Below are 16,067 nucleotides of genomic sequence, written 5' to 3'. Positions count from 1 at the left end.
CAAATACAAGAAAAAATATGAATTTTCACTATGATTAAAAGTAAAGTTCTTACAATTTGAGATCTCATTGACTAATGTTCAAAATTAAAGTCATATATACAAATATGAGATTACAGGTTTGAATCCCATAAAATGCTAGATATTTATCTAAGTCTACCTGAGTTTTTTTTAATTCATTAAATAAATATTATTCTTTCAAATTTGGTCGCTATTAAGAATTATATATTAATTGAATAATATAATTATTGCTCCAATCACAAAAAATAAAAAAAAATAAAAAAAAACACTTAATTATGTCTGATACAAGTGTTTTACATTAGTTGTAGATGAAGAGTACGACTACCATATAAGCTCAAATCCTCATCTCCCTAGTAAGGTGCTTTAATAGGACAAAATCATGTAACTTTTCTCTATAGGGCTAAAGTCAAAACAAACAATATCTCGCTATGAGATTGACTTGGCGAAGATCTCCTCCATTGTGAAGCGTTTTTCCTCATACGAACGAACATCAATTAAATCGCAAGCCATATCAACATCATCCCATTCTGTTTTTTTTTCTTCTTTGGAACCAATCTTAATTCCAAGGTCCAAACAAGTAATTAGAAACTCTATTCAATTTCTCAAAATAAAAGAATATAGATGAAACTATATAATTAATAGTGGAGTGGAGGGTAGTGAAAGTGTGCATAAAGTGTTTTGGAATATCCCAAAAGCACAACTAACTACCTAACTTGCAAGAAAAAGAAAAAGAAAAAGATTATTTTTAAACACAAAAAAACGTAGTGCTGCGTGGATATCTACTCACACCATGGCATCTTCATCTGCTGCGTTCCCATATCTACTCAGAATGGTATATTCCACTGAGATTTTATAAATAATTTAAAGTTATAGGTCCGGATTTTGCCCAACGTATCAGTATTTATCTGATTTAATGTGAATTTATTATTATTATACTGAGTATTTGTCTATTTAATGTGGGTTCATCGTAATATGAGTTTATTAATCAAATCGATGCATTTTTTAGTTTATTGATATTCGTTTAATTATATAATTATTGTTTCTGCATAATATATGTTGGGTTAATTACACTTAAACTTCCTTTGAAAATGTAAAATTATACTTTTTCCCTAAAAAATTTGAAATTACTCTTACACCCCCTTTGAAAATTTTTCATTTACACGTGACCACTTTCCATTATGGTTTGGACGGAAAATATTGACATTCACAAAAATAATTACATGAATTTTTAATTTTACCTTTCATTTAATATTTTCATGTGTATTCTTGTACTTATAAAAGAAAATATAGTATCGTAGGTGGAAGTGAAAAGGCTAAGGGAGATGCAAATTACAACATTGTTGATTCTGATTCAGAGGAGATTATTGTGTATAATTTAAAAAATAATTTAGTTATCTTTTCGATTGAAGAGTATTTTTGGATTCATAAAAATTTGGTGTAACTGTATTAATAGCCGTTGTTAGCGAGTGTGAAAACCCCTTCTTTTTATATAGTATAGATATGTAATTTATCCATACTTTGAAAGTCTATTTTTAAAATGAAATTAAATATTCTCAAAATTTTAAAATATCCAAGTATATAAAATATTATAATTGAACATTTAAACTTAATCAAATGGTTTGGGCTTCTTTGGCAACCAAATGGTGGTCTAATATAAAGTTGCCAATCTGTCTTATTTACTAAAAGAACTGTACATATAATGAAAAGAAATAGCCCATCACTTTCCTAAGCCCATCTTCTTCCTTACCTCAAACAATCCAACATAATTATAATTCCAAAATATAAATATAATATTAGGGGTAATTTTCATTTTCATCCCTGTGTTTATATATTAATTTTAAGATTGTCCTAAACTTTTTTTTAATTTTTGCAACATCGTCCTTCTGCCCATATTCGGACCACTTTTCCCTCTAATTTTTAGGGTGTTTATGTATTTTTGCTCTTAATAATAAGTAGGGTTAGCTGTATTTAAATTCTTACTGAAAATGCGAAATTAAACTTTTTCTTAAAAAAGTTTTGAAATTACACTTACACCTCATTTGAAAATTATTGTTTGCACCTAAATCCCATCTGTTAGGGTTTGTTTGGAAAATGCTGAAAGTCAGGAAAAAAATTACATAAATTTTTAGATTTGCTCATTATTTAACATCTCATGTATATTTTTTGTATCTTAAGAGGATAAATATAATATATATATATATATATATATATATATAGAGAGAGAGAGAGAGAGAGCCAGGTTAATACTATTATATCTTTTTATAATAAATGAATGTGTCGAGTGCAGTAAATGGGAAATTATATTATGTGATGATAATTCCAACATGTGGACACTAAGAAAGGACTAATTTGAACTTTTTACAAACTTAAGGGACTAAATAGAGAAAATAAAACTTAAGTTGACCATTTTGACCTCCAAAAAATCTACGTTCCTGCCATTTTTTGCCGAAAAATATTTTGAGGAACCAATCTAAAATAAAAAACATAATTTTTAAGGATGATAAAGGCAAAATAAATTTGAGAGACTAAAATAATTATAAACGAAAACTTAAGGGACTAAATATAATATTTACTCAATAAATTAACTCTGAGTGTACATAAATTAAAAAATTGATATAATTAATCTACTAAAGGGATTATAATTCTTTGTGAAAGAAATTAAGTACGTACGTATAAATAAGGACATATTAATTAGTTCATATTTTATTTAGCAAATTTCTCTAAGGGTGCATTTGGATTGATAAATTTGAATTTGAAAAAGGATTTTACATGACTCTATTTTAAAAAAGATTAAAATTCATTCATATTCATCAAAACATAATTCAAACTAAACCAATCCCTCTAAGCAAACTGCAGTAATATAGAACAAGAACATTGTAACTCATAAACACTAGCAAAGTTCACTCGTAATCCGTCGTGTTACCAAAGTTGTCTGACAGAAGCCAACCCGATGAAATGCCTGACAGAAAGCCAATTGTAAAGGAAACAGTTTCGGGAGGAGTCTAAACAGTTTCAGGAGGAGTCTTCATCGTCCCCTAAAAAACCTTCTTATTACGTTGCTCCCCTTTGCCGACGACCTGATGCTTTTTCTCTCGAGGAGACCTTCCATCTATCCACATCTTGATGGAATGCCTGCAAGAGTTTAAGGACGCATCCGGCCTTTCCGTCAATACCTCCAAATCATGCATTTTTACAGCGGGCATCCGGAATGAGGAGCTTGACGAGATTCTTGCTAGGACAGAGTTTGCGAGAGGCGAGATGCCAATCCGATACCTTGGCATTCCACTAGCGGCACAAAGGCTTACAGTCAACAATTACTCACCGCTTCTAGATCAAATTGCCAACTGCATTTCGAAGTGGAAAGCCGATTGGAACTTATTTTTCGGTTATTCAGGGCGTGGACTGTTTTTGGCTCCAAGTTTTCCCTCTTTCAGCGGCGGTCATCGAGAAAATTCACCGACTTTGTAGGAATTTTCTATGGAACTCAAGGAGGGCACCAGTTGCTTGGGAGGAAATATGCCATCCCAAGGAGGAAGGTGGTCTTGGTATTAGGCACATTCAATCTAGGAATGTTGCGCTCCTTGCACGCATCCTATGGAACATCCACCGTAAGGCAGACACATTGTGAGTGCAGTGGGTCAACGGTGTCTACCTTAGAGGTGCCTCGATTTGGGACTGGCAACCGAAGAAGGGGGATTCTCCACTCCTTCAACGGCTTGCTGATATCCGCAATAGGGTAGTCACTGCTTTTGGGTCACCGGCGGCAGCAATTGAACATATGACGGGATGGTCTACCACTAAGGGCTTCCAAACGTCGAAAGCATATGAGTACTTCAGGCCAAAACTTACAAGACAGTCTTGGAAATCATCAATCTGGAAAGCTTTCATCGCACCGAAGTACTCGTTTATTTGTGGCTTGGCTTGCGCGGCAGATTAGCTACGAGGGACAGACTTGGATTCCTCCATGAGGAGGATTTGTGCTCACTTTGCATCAACATTAAGAAATCGGCCAAACGCCTTTTCTTTGAGTGTCCGTTCAGCAACTATGTTTGGTCCCATATCCGACAATGGCTTGGGATTAATCGACGTATGTCCACCCTGCACAGCGCGGTGAAATGGTTAAAGAAGGAGAAAACCGGCTCTCCGTTCATAACCTAGCTTTGGCATGCACGGTTCACACCCTTTGGAGACATCGCAATGAAGTCATCTTTGAAGGCGCTAAACCCAATCCCGAGGGGCTTATTATCTCAGTCAAGATCACAGTGTATAGGCTCCTCTTGACACTTCTCCCACACGGTTTAATTGCTCTTTAAACTTTAGTGAGGGTCCCTTTGTATCTCTGCGGGTATGCTCGGAGTACTTTGTAAATATTATTGGATGAATGAAAACTTACATTTCACCCAAAAAAAAAAGAAGTGATCTTCACTCAACCTAACAAATAGATGAGGACACCATTTGAATCCCCAACTGCCCAATTCCCATCGAAAACTACACTCCAAGGGATGTTAGCTAATCCCCACATTGTGGCGCGAAATTGCAGTCCTAAATCACGTCATATTCATCTTTGAAATCTTCCAAACACATCGGAAAACTTGAAGAAATTTCTACCTTCCTACGCCTGAAAATAGCAACAACAAAGGTAGCTCCATTATGGTATCAACAATAATATCGACGGCATTGCTTCACATCGGTCGCAGCGTATCGGGATATTATTGGGTAATACGAAGTAAATGTGTTATATAATGCTTACAAACTTTAAAAAAATTGTAAAATTATAAAAATAATAAAGCATCACAAATTACTATATAATATTTCAAAACCAAAAGTTTTATAATTTCAAACATCAATAAAATTAATGACAAAAATACTTAAGATTATACATGTATAATCAAAAAAGAAAGTAAAATACCGGTGACGCTCAAAATGACCACCACCACCACCACCATCATCATCATCACTCCTCCAATAGTAATCATGTGAAGTAGGCGAGTAATTCTGATTAGAAGGCATGATGTAAACACCGGTCAGGTGAGAAGGTACTCCATAAGGAAAATACATCACTGGTTGAGATGGTAACCCGTAAGGCACTTGTGAGAATACACCTTAATGGTATATTCGAAGAAAGCTGAGGAAGTGGTTGAGGTGGCAATACATGATAGTCGAAACCTTGATAGTATGTTAGTACAGAACCACAATAGGATTCTATACCTGAATGTCGATTACTCTCACATGCTATTTGTAGTGCTTTCACGATTTCTTTTTCTAACATTAGATTAGCTACTACTTGTACTTGTTGATGACGATTCATTTGGTGTGGTCTGTATTCATCAATTTCCAAATTTTACATAGAGTACTGGACGTCAGGTTGCCTTATGCCCTATCTCTGCTATTGAGAATCATTATGTTCCACTTGGACAATCTATCAAGTTTATCTTTTATATAATTAATTGTACATATATAAATTCAAGATATAAAGATTGAATCTAATTGAACAGATTTTACAATTTTCATATACTCGAAGAGGATCCACCCATTACTAAAATAAAAAATAATATATAATAAGTAAAAACATAATAATCACTTTTCAAAAAATTAATATCATTAATTATATTTAACAGAGAGGAACATATGAGCTACATTTTAAAATAGGTGTGATTTTTAATTTATTTTTAAAATACAATAAAAAATTTTAATTGAGTTTTTTAAATAGATGGAGGTTCTATGTTATTGGCCCGATAAAAAATTTCAACTCGAGCTCATTTCTTCAATTTAATAAATTGAATTTGAATGTAATTATCATTCGGCAAAATTTAATCAAATTCACATTCATTGCTAAAAAAATAATAAAAGTATCCTTGAAAATATTAAACTACTCGAGCCCATTTCGCTTCCAATTCAACTGAATTAATTAAAAAAAAATACTTTCTTAAGCATTAGGGGACATATACATACATATTTCGACATAGAAAAACATTTAATTTAAAAATGAAAAAATAAACAAAAAGACACAAACTAAGCTAGATTAATTAGCCACTAATCATACTTGTTGATCTATGGGGTGGGTGGGGAATTGGAGCCCTATTATTATTATTATTATTATTATTATTATTAATTGGAAGAAAGGTGGAATTGGTCCTTCCACCAATCACAAGTGAAGAAAAAGTGGACTCCTTGATTGGTGGGTTCTTAGCTGAACCAACAAGGCTAGAACAAGTGGTGTTGTTCCGTGGAAACGACGTCGTGGAGGCAGCCCCATAGCATTTGCATGTCTTGAGCTTCTTGTTGATCTGAATCTCATGAATCTGATCATGCTTGGGAAGGTCTTCTATGCTCCTCACATTTGATAAACTTGTGAACGATTGTGACTTCCCATTGTAGTGCTTAGACAACCCTCTCCTGCTCACCAAATCAAAATCTCAAAATAATAATAATAATTCAATAATAATAATTATTATTATTATTATTTTACACTCTACAAAATAATTAAATAAATTAGAATTTCGAGTGCGAGGAAAAACTTTTTTAAATGATTGTACTTATATTGAAATCACATCTCGGGTCCAATTATACGAGTTATAATTATATAAATAAGATTTCAATTTTGTTTTTTTTTTTTAATTTGGAGCGATGGGACAGTTACTAATTAAAATAACTCGATATAAATTAATACCTAATAAAGATAATTACAACAATCATATAGGTCAATAATATCAGATAAATAAAATCTAAACAACACTTACTATTAATGTAGATAATACCAACTATGTAGTATAACAACATCCCAAACATATAACGGAAACCTCAACTTTGCTAATTATGGCAGTCGGGAGGGGATTAATATTTAACCTTCCTCGAAATTCGCAAAAACTATATTTATACAATCCTCAACTATCTCAAATCAGAGAAATTATTATAAATATTTTATTTAATAATAGTGTTAACTTTTCTTGTTAGTGATATTAATTTTATTGCAAGGGTATATCTTATTAGAGGAGAATGGAATTTGAGCATAATTGAGGGATATCTTTGAAATTACTTCAAAATTTTTAGAGGAACAATTAATGTTTAGTGCTCTAGAAAAGGAAAAGAAACAATCCGAATGGACTTAAGACAGATTATTATTTTTTTTATAAAAAAAAATTCACAATATTTGTGTAAGTAAATGGGTTATAATCACATGTGTGTGACATCAATTATTGACATAATTGACAAATACTATCAAAGCTTCACAGCAATCCGTTGCAATTTTTTATTTTACTCAATATTAAGTATTATATGTATGATTATTTTTAAATGCAATAAATAAGGTATTCTTATAGGCTCAACATATATACATGAAATAGAATAAAAAATGGCATGAGATATATTTTTTTCGTACTATAATTTAAATTAATTAATATTTTCATCCTTTAATTTTTTAGAATAGCGTTTTGATCCTTCTAGTTTTTATAATTTTAATTTTTTTATTCATGGGGTTCAACTCCAGAGGTGTGAAGGCTGAATTTTAATTAAAATCACAAAAAATACATACAAGTTTAAAATATTAAAAGATAAAAATATTGAAAAAAGTTAAAAAAGCCAAAATTTTAGGAGCTCACAGGTGTATTTTTTCGATAATAAAGTTTGAACTCTACTGAAAAAAAATTAAAATTATGAAAATTAAAAAAAATACAGGACTAAAATAAATTATAAAAAATAAACGAACGAAACCCAAATAACCTAAATAATGGGGTTAAAAATATATTTAAACCTAACAAAAAAAACATAGAATTCAGTATTAAAAGAAAAATTAAAGACAAATAGAGAACTACAAAAGTAAGAAGAACATACTTGAGAGGAAGTTGTTGGAGTAAGGAGGACATGTCTTGCAAGGGACATGATGATGATGATGATGGTGATGGTGATGGTGATGGTGATGGTGATGGTGATGGTGATGATGATGATGATGATGATGGTGAAGAATCATCATCATAACAAGACTTCACTTCTTCATCACACACTACTTGTCTGCAAGAACTGGGATGATGACCATGACGATGACGATGATGACCCATAACCATTACTTGCTCACCCATGATCCCATGCCTGCTTTCTCTGTTCAAGATCGACGTCGTTCTCGACTCCATATTCAATCTCATTATCCTCAAACCAAAACCTATACTTTTCCTCTATTAATAAACCTTCCAAACAATACACCACGCACATATATATATATAGAGAGAGAGAGATGAAGAGAGAGAAAGAAAGAGAGAGGAGAGTCTTCTTCTTGGGAGAAAGGATATATATATATATATAGCAGCCTTTGTAGTTTGTAAAACAGTGTGTGAACAGTGTGGAATTTGATAATCTTTTGGGTGAAAATAGAGAGGGATATATATGGAGGGCCAGATGGACAACAGAGGTGGGAAGCCCAATGGATAAGTATGAGCACCACTACACTCAATTTTAAATGCTTTTCATTTCTGTTTTCCTATGTTACCCACTTTAGTATAGACATCACTACAACATATATATATATATATATAATTGAGCTTTCGTTACATTACAAATAATTATATTCAAAAAATTATAATAAATAAATAATTGCTATAAAAAACTAGACATGGTTAAAATCAAAATAATCGTAGTAAGTATTTATTGACCACGGCCATACAACAGTTATTGGTCGTGATATCTGTGATGGTGGCTAAAATATTTACAATGGTTAAAGTCATGGCAATATTTTTACCATGACTATTAACCATATCAAAAATCTTTTTCTTAGTAGAAAATCTATACTTTTGCATCAGTTTTGTCAAACTGTGGTATGAAAATTGTTTACTATCGTTTTTAATCCATAGCTATTAAATTATAGTTGATAGTCATATTTTTTTTCTAGCAACTATTAACTAGTATCAAATAAAATCAAACCAAAAGCTCAAGTTTTACCATGATTAATCAATACTCGGCATGATTACAATTTAGAAGTATAAACTTTTTAAAAGAAATGCATGCTTTTAAATATATACTTTTACTTTTTTCTATTTAAATTAATAAAGAAATTGGGTATCCGATATCAGTTATCATATTAGTTGGGTACCCGATTGTATCAAGATTTAAATCGAGTATCTAACCCAAAAAACTTGAAATCCAAAATACCCAATCTTCATCTATCCTTATACATAATAAATATATTATATTTATATTATAATTGATTTGATTGGACCGAATTTTTCGATAATAATTGTAGATGGAAAGCTGCAAGATATGGAAGGTTAGATGGGAGATTCGGAGTTATCCAATTTCGTCCTTAGTTGTCACCCACCTCCCCCACCTCTGCCTCAACACCTATCCTACCCACCTGTTAATGATAAAAATGGAAACTTATCGAAATCCCCAATCTCAATGCTTGGCGCGTGCCCTGCAACACTTGGGCTATCCATTCTTGTTTACTTTGTGTAATGAAATTTAAGATGCGTATTTAGATTATTGTATGATAATTTTATTTCATATTTATTGACAAGCTATTTATTTGGGATGAAATTATAAAATATTTCGATAATGGTAAATTTTATTAAGTAAAGAAAAAGTACAAAATATACAAATCAAATAGCAATTTAAGTAGGCCATGATATCTGCTATACTTTATATACGGCGACAGTACTAATGCTATGAGGTAGTTCAGCACTAAGTATAATGAGTCTAAGCTCATCAAGAATAATTCGAGTAAGGGACACTGCATCACGAACTAACTGTTGATACCTCCGTCGATTCCATTCTTTTTCAGCCAATCACAATGCAAGCCCCAATTTAAAAAGTCACATGCCTGGCATGTGACTTTTTCTGGCAAGTGGCTCAACTTTCCGACCAAATTTATACCAAAAATGGAGATTTTTTCAGTTTTACGGGACCAAAATGGAACCCTAGTAACTTAAGGGACTAAAAGGAGAATGACTTGAAGTTAGGGGACGAAAATTGCCTTTAAGCCTAATTTTTTTATAATTTTTAAGATTTTCATCCACCCATGTTCGATTTTTTTATATGGTTTTTATTTTTTTTAAAAAATACAATAAGAGTAAAGTTGACAATGTCATACCCCCATCCAAGAATTACATAATTTTTTCAAACATCAGGGGGGTATTTATTTGTAACTTTTTAAACAACGAGAATGTATTCATAATTATGACAAATCTTAGGAGAGGTTGTTGCAATTTATCAGGTAAAACAAACAAATAGTTTGGTGCAAGGGCAGACATGGAAAACGGAAAATTTTCGCAAATTTTGCCCTATGACATTAGAAGTAAACATTAGATTATATTAGTCCTATGTTTTATCATATAAGTTATCAAAAAATTAAGTGGATTTTATTATTATTATTAGCTGTCCCATTTTATCATAACCATTGAAGTAAAGGAGCCCTCAATGTTTAATACTCTAAATAATTAAATGATTAATACATTAGACTGCCACATTGCCTTGATCACGGCTAAATTGCATATTTGATCCGACAAAGAAGGGTCGATGCCCTTTTTGGTCCTGTGATTTACGGGAATTTATTTTTAGTTTAAAAAGTTAAAAATAGTTGCAGCGTTGATCTCATTCTCAATTTTTCGTTAATACTTAACGGAAAGGGTCAAATTGCCGCTAGTTGACTCATGCAACTTTTTGGCAAATTTTAAAAGTTCAGGTTAATTTTGTTCTCAAATTATAAAGTTAAAAAATTCGAAGGACCACTTTACAACCCTAATTACAGGAATAACGTGATAAAATGACTATAATTATAGGACTAAAAATACAATTAAATCTAATTATTAGTGAAGGTAATTTGTATAAAATCGTCATTACAGACAATCAATAACACATCTACATCGATAAATATATATATACTATTATAAAAAAATAGATGTCATACCAATTTTTGAATTTCCAAACTTGCCCTTTATTTCCTCACTTAAAAAAAAAAGTCAAATAGTAATTTTAATATTTTTTAATATCTCACAATTATTTTTTTTTCTCTAAACTATCCACTACTCCACATTTATCTCTCACCTTCTCTGCATTTATTATAATTCATAATTAGAATTTGTTCTTTAAACAAATTTCTTTTTCTTTTATCATCTCATGTTAAGATTTTTTTTATATGCTCGCGAGAACTGCGTGCGACAATAACTAATATATATATATATATATATATTTGTCATAAACTAAGACTTATTCTTACTAATTCACTTGCTTAGATGGTCCGACGTTTTGTAAAATAATTATCACTATTACATTATAAAACTTTGTGTTGTAACTAAAAAGATTTTGTCACTTAATGCAAATTAGTGATAATATTAATTATTAATGTTTTTATCATTAAATCTCCTTTTTTAAGTTTTATCTTAATATTAATAAGACGATAAATTATATTTTGGCATCCAAACTATGACGATTTTTATACTTTAGCATTTTTTTTTTTGTATCAACTTACCATTTCAACTTTATGAAATATCAAATGCAGTGCACATGTGATACTTTATGTGATGTTATACTTTTCGCATATACACAACATATGATGCTTTTCTAACAAAAAGAATAAAAAAAATAATCATATATGGTAAAGTGCAAATTTTGCAAAGTTGAGATAACAAGTTGACATAAAAAAAAATTTAGATGCCAAGGTATAAAAACAGACATAGTTCATATGACAAAATGTAATTCACTCAATAATATTTATAAAGTAAACTGGTTTAATCATGAGAAATAATAATAATAATAATAATAAAATTAAGTAAATTGAAGTAGCAGTAGTACGTAATTTGCACGTCGATATAGTGCGCGTGGATCTTCGGAACTATGTATCTAGAAAGCAGTGCGGATAACAGGATAAGGACTCTTTCATCTTTTTATTAATAATTATTTCCTCAGTAGTCTGATACAAATACAATACTCTCCCGGACGGGGGGCGCCGCTCAGCGTTTTGTAATTACAGTTTACGGCGCCGTTTTATTCCCCACCATAGCAGCATACAGTTCTACCCTCTTCCTATTGGAGAAATTATTTTAATAATATAAAAAAAAAATACAGAAATAGTGTTATTTTGAAATTTTTAAAAATATAGACTGCACCGCGATTAAAACTCGGTGCTGCCATTTTTTATTTAAAAAAAATAGCAGCACCGCGATTTTGAATTGCAGTGTCATTTTTTATTTTTAAAAAAAATCAGTAGATTGCAGTACCATTTTTGTTTTTTAAAAAAAATAATTAGATTAGGTGGGTAAAAAAATTGTAAATTTTAATTCGTAAAAGAATTTAAAAAAAATTAGAAAATAAATAAAATTATAGTTTATAATCCACAAAAAAATTTTGGGCATTAGTTTACTAGAAAATAAATGAAATTTTTACAAAAATTAATAGATTGAATTAATTGTTAGACGGCTGTCAAAATCATGAGCTATTGGTGTCAATTTCAAACAATAAAAAGTTATTTATAATTATACTAAATTTTAATAGACTTTGTTGTAATTTACTCAAAAAAAATAAAAATAAAAGAAGAAATAAAAGATGATAATATACATACACAATTAAATTATTATTCGATACGACGTGATATAATAAGAAGGTAAATGACCAATTAAAATATTTAGGAGCCAATTTATTCGTAACTTATATTTTAAAAGAAATGAATTAAAACTGACAGCAATTATATCGCGTGATTTAATTGAAGTAACGATACCGAGCAAAAAATTATTATTATTATTATTAGAATATATTTTATAGTAAAAAATAATTTTAATTTAATATAAAATACAGGCGGTATTTGTGTAATTTGATTTAACCTAAAAAAATATTAATATAGTTTACCCATATTATTAAATAATTCTCTAACAATTTAATCTTTTTATTTTTTTTTTGTATGCGATATTAATATAATTATTAAATGTATATTAAATTAAATTTTTTTCCTATAAAAATACATTATAATAAACGTTGACAAAAACATCTAATTATATGGTGGTGGTGGTGACTTCTAAATTGAGAAATCATCCGTATTATTAATTTGAAGATGAAATAGGCACAATGCTTAAATGCTTTAATCTTTTTTTTTTTCAATAAAAAGTGGTACTGCGATTTCAGAACGCGGTGCCACTAAATTTTTCCTTTTTTTTTAAATAAAAAAGCACCGTAATTTGAAATCGCGTTGCTGCTAATATTTTTTTTTAAAATAAAAAATGGCAACACCTCGATTAAAAATTACGATGCTGCCTATATCTTCAAAAAAATTCAAAACAATTCTATTTCTGTAATTTCATTTTAATATTATTAAAATAATTTCTCCTTTCGTATTTTATCGGTACTGCTGGTTTTGACTTTTGAGAGACTCGTTGCCAATTTTAAAATATATTATAAAAATTTATTAGTGAAGTTAATTTTTTTGTCATGACTTATTGATTAATAAATAAAAATAATCTAAAACGATATAAAATAATAAAGTGAAGAGTAAATATAGCTACTTTATACGAAAATTGCCATAATTATAAATATTTTATTGTTATATTAAAAATTTTAAGGGATAATTACGCTCATTCCCGTGAGGTATGGTATAATTGCACGTAAATTCTTTGTAGTTTGCAAAATTACATTTAACATATCTGAAGTTTGCTTTATCTAATAAATCCTCCGTCGCTCAAAATTCACCAAATTTGCTAATATTAAAAAAAAAATTGAATGAAATTGATATGTACCATCGATTGACTTATTACTGACTTATTGCAGGTCAAATAATTTTTTTTTCAACTAAATTACCCTTATAATGGTGAAGGATATACCTCCTATCATGCATTAATGTTTGAAGACGTATGGGGATAATTCGATCGTAAAAATATTTATGTGACTTGCAATAAATCAGTAGTAAGTCAATTGAAGGTAAATAAAGATTGTTTTTTTAATTACTTGTTAATATCAGCAAATTCAGCGAATTTTGACTTACGAAGGGGCTTATTTGTTAGACGAAATCAAACTTCAGGGGTGCTAGATATAATTTTAAGTGTAATTTCACCAAAATCTTAGGCGAAGGGAGCGTACGTATCCCAAATTTTAAATGCCCTCCTAATTTTAATATCCATATACCAATGAGCTTATTTTGATAGATTTCTATTTAATTTTTGTGGTAAATTGATCAAAATATTATTTTCGATTATATATTATGATTTTATATATTTTTAAAAAACTTTATGGACTAATATGTCCTATAAATTATTTACTTTACCCACCCTCTAATTCTTTTTATATTTTCTCAAAATATATATTTTTTTAAAACATATCAACGAAGATAAAGTAGTAGTTTCCATTTAAGTGGGCTAAATAATTATTTTCTATCGAAAAGGTATTTATAATTTTTCGAATAGCAAATAGATATCCATAATTATATCAACCTTTAGAGAAAGTCGTTGTAACCCTTCATTTATTAAGAAAACTTGTACACTAAAAAAAATAAAGACATTAGATGTTTTTTTAGATAATTCTTTTTATTAATTTTAGATTTGCATGAATAAAATATTTTTGATAAAAAAATTAAGAAAATGATTCATTTCATATAAAACTAAATATGTTCAACGATTTGATTAATATACACTTTAATTACACCAACATCTCAATAAATTGAATAATACACAAATTTAATCAAAATACAAAATAAATTATAATTAATTCATATAAAATGAAATAAATACCGATACATTCAATTGGACTCGAACTCACAACCTCAAATTTGTTCATGACTTTAATCTTAATCACCACTAGACTAAGATATCATTAATATAAAATTCAGATACTCCAACCCCTCGAATGAAAAAATTGTATTTTTGATCCCATGAGTTTGGGCCTTTTTCAATTTAATCCCATTTATTATGATTTTCTCACATTGTATCCCATAAGTTGAAAAAATTCTCAATTTTAGTCATCACGTGCATTTTCGGTCCAATAATTACAGGAACCATCAGAATCCCCCTTAAAAACCTGCTAACGGCACAGTTAATTATTGGACGAAGAAATGTCATGAGAACTAAAATAGAAAAAATTTTCGATTTAAACATAGACAGAAAAAGTTGATTAAACACTTACCAACTTATTTATAAAATCTTAACAAATTTCATCAAATTAATTACAAATTTGATATTACCCAGATTTAATGAACTCCATAATCTTATTTTATCTGAACAGTTAATGGACTTCTTTTTTAAATAAAATATAATATCATATAAGCTCTAATTAAAAATATTTTATATGATGTATGAGCTTATAAGTTCGTTTAAATAAACTTAGCCAAACAACCTCTTAATTTGAAATTATCAATATACGGCAGCTAGAATATTTATAATTGACCAACAATTACAGAAAATATAAGGTCTAATTATATAAGAAATAATACATGATCAGGATGTACGTTTAATTTCACAAAACGTCTCAACAAGAAATCGAACCATTTTGATGATTTCTAACGTTTTGATTTATTTGTTCTATAAAAAGAGAGAGAGAGAGAGAGAGAGATGAAAATGGGTTTATTAATTGATGAAAGACTATTTTGTTTCTATGTGTTAAAAAATTATTATATTTTTGCTTATTATTTCACTTGTTATTTGTCGCTATTAATTATTTTTCACAGAAAATCACAAATTTTATTTTGATTAGTATTTTATATTAATATTTTTAAAAATATTACAAAATATGTTTAATTTAAGAATACTTCGATTAAGTAATATAATTATTGATTTATACACAATAATTAAATTTGCATGATTGCAAAAAATAATAAATTTATGAATTCTTTATTTAGAATTAATTTATTAATATATCAAATAATAATATGTGAGTGAAATAATATAGTTAGATGATATAGCACATAAAATATAAAAAACTTAAAATATTAAATATGTGAAAGTATAAATTTATTTATTGTTAAAATAAATTATTTAAAAACTCTGATATCAACTTTAAATATAAATTTTTTAAAATGTGAAATGGTAAAGTTGAAATAAGATTATTACAGTTAAGGGTAAAGTAATAATAAATAAAATTGGATTTATTTA

The 16,067-nt window shown here is 29.1% G+C and overlaps 1 protein-coding gene across 1 annotated transcript; it reads right to left on the bottom strand.

Moving 5' to 3' along the window:
• Window positions 1–5,900: 5,900 nt before the first annotated feature.
• LOC105175972 (uncharacterized) lies at window positions 5,901–8,463 on the bottom strand. The gene is made up of 2 exons (XM_011098621.3): window positions 7,849–8,463; window positions 5,901–6,414 (listed from the first exon to the last, which is right to left on the bottom strand). Exons 1-2 carry the CDS (start codon window positions 8,154–8,156, stop codon window positions 6,045–6,047), a joined length of 678 nt encoding a protein of 225 aa, XP_011096923.2. The 5' UTR covers window positions 8,157–8,463; the 3' UTR covers window positions 5,901–6,044.
• Between the last annotated feature and the right edge of the window lie 7,604 nt (window positions 8,464–16,067).

This window comes from Sesamum indicum, linkage group LG13 (genome assembly GCF_026168435.1).
Source record: "Sesamum indicum cultivar Baizhima isolate 11 linkage group LG13, ASM2616843v1, whole genome shotgun sequence".
NCBI lineage: Eukaryota > Viridiplantae > Streptophyta > Magnoliopsida > Lamiales > Pedaliaceae > Sesamum > Sesamum indicum.
This window is presented reverse-complemented; position numbering and strand designations above follow the sequence as displayed.

Coding starts and splice junctions, on each gene's coding strand:
- LOC105175972 (XM_011098621.3), bottom strand. CDS start 8,156: ATGAGATTGAATATGGAGTCGAGAACGACGTCGATCTTGAACAGAGAA. Junction 6,415..7,848: donor CTCCAACAACTTCCTCTCAA/GTATGTTCTTCT, acceptor TTTGGTGAGCAG/GAGAGGGTTGTCTAAGCACT.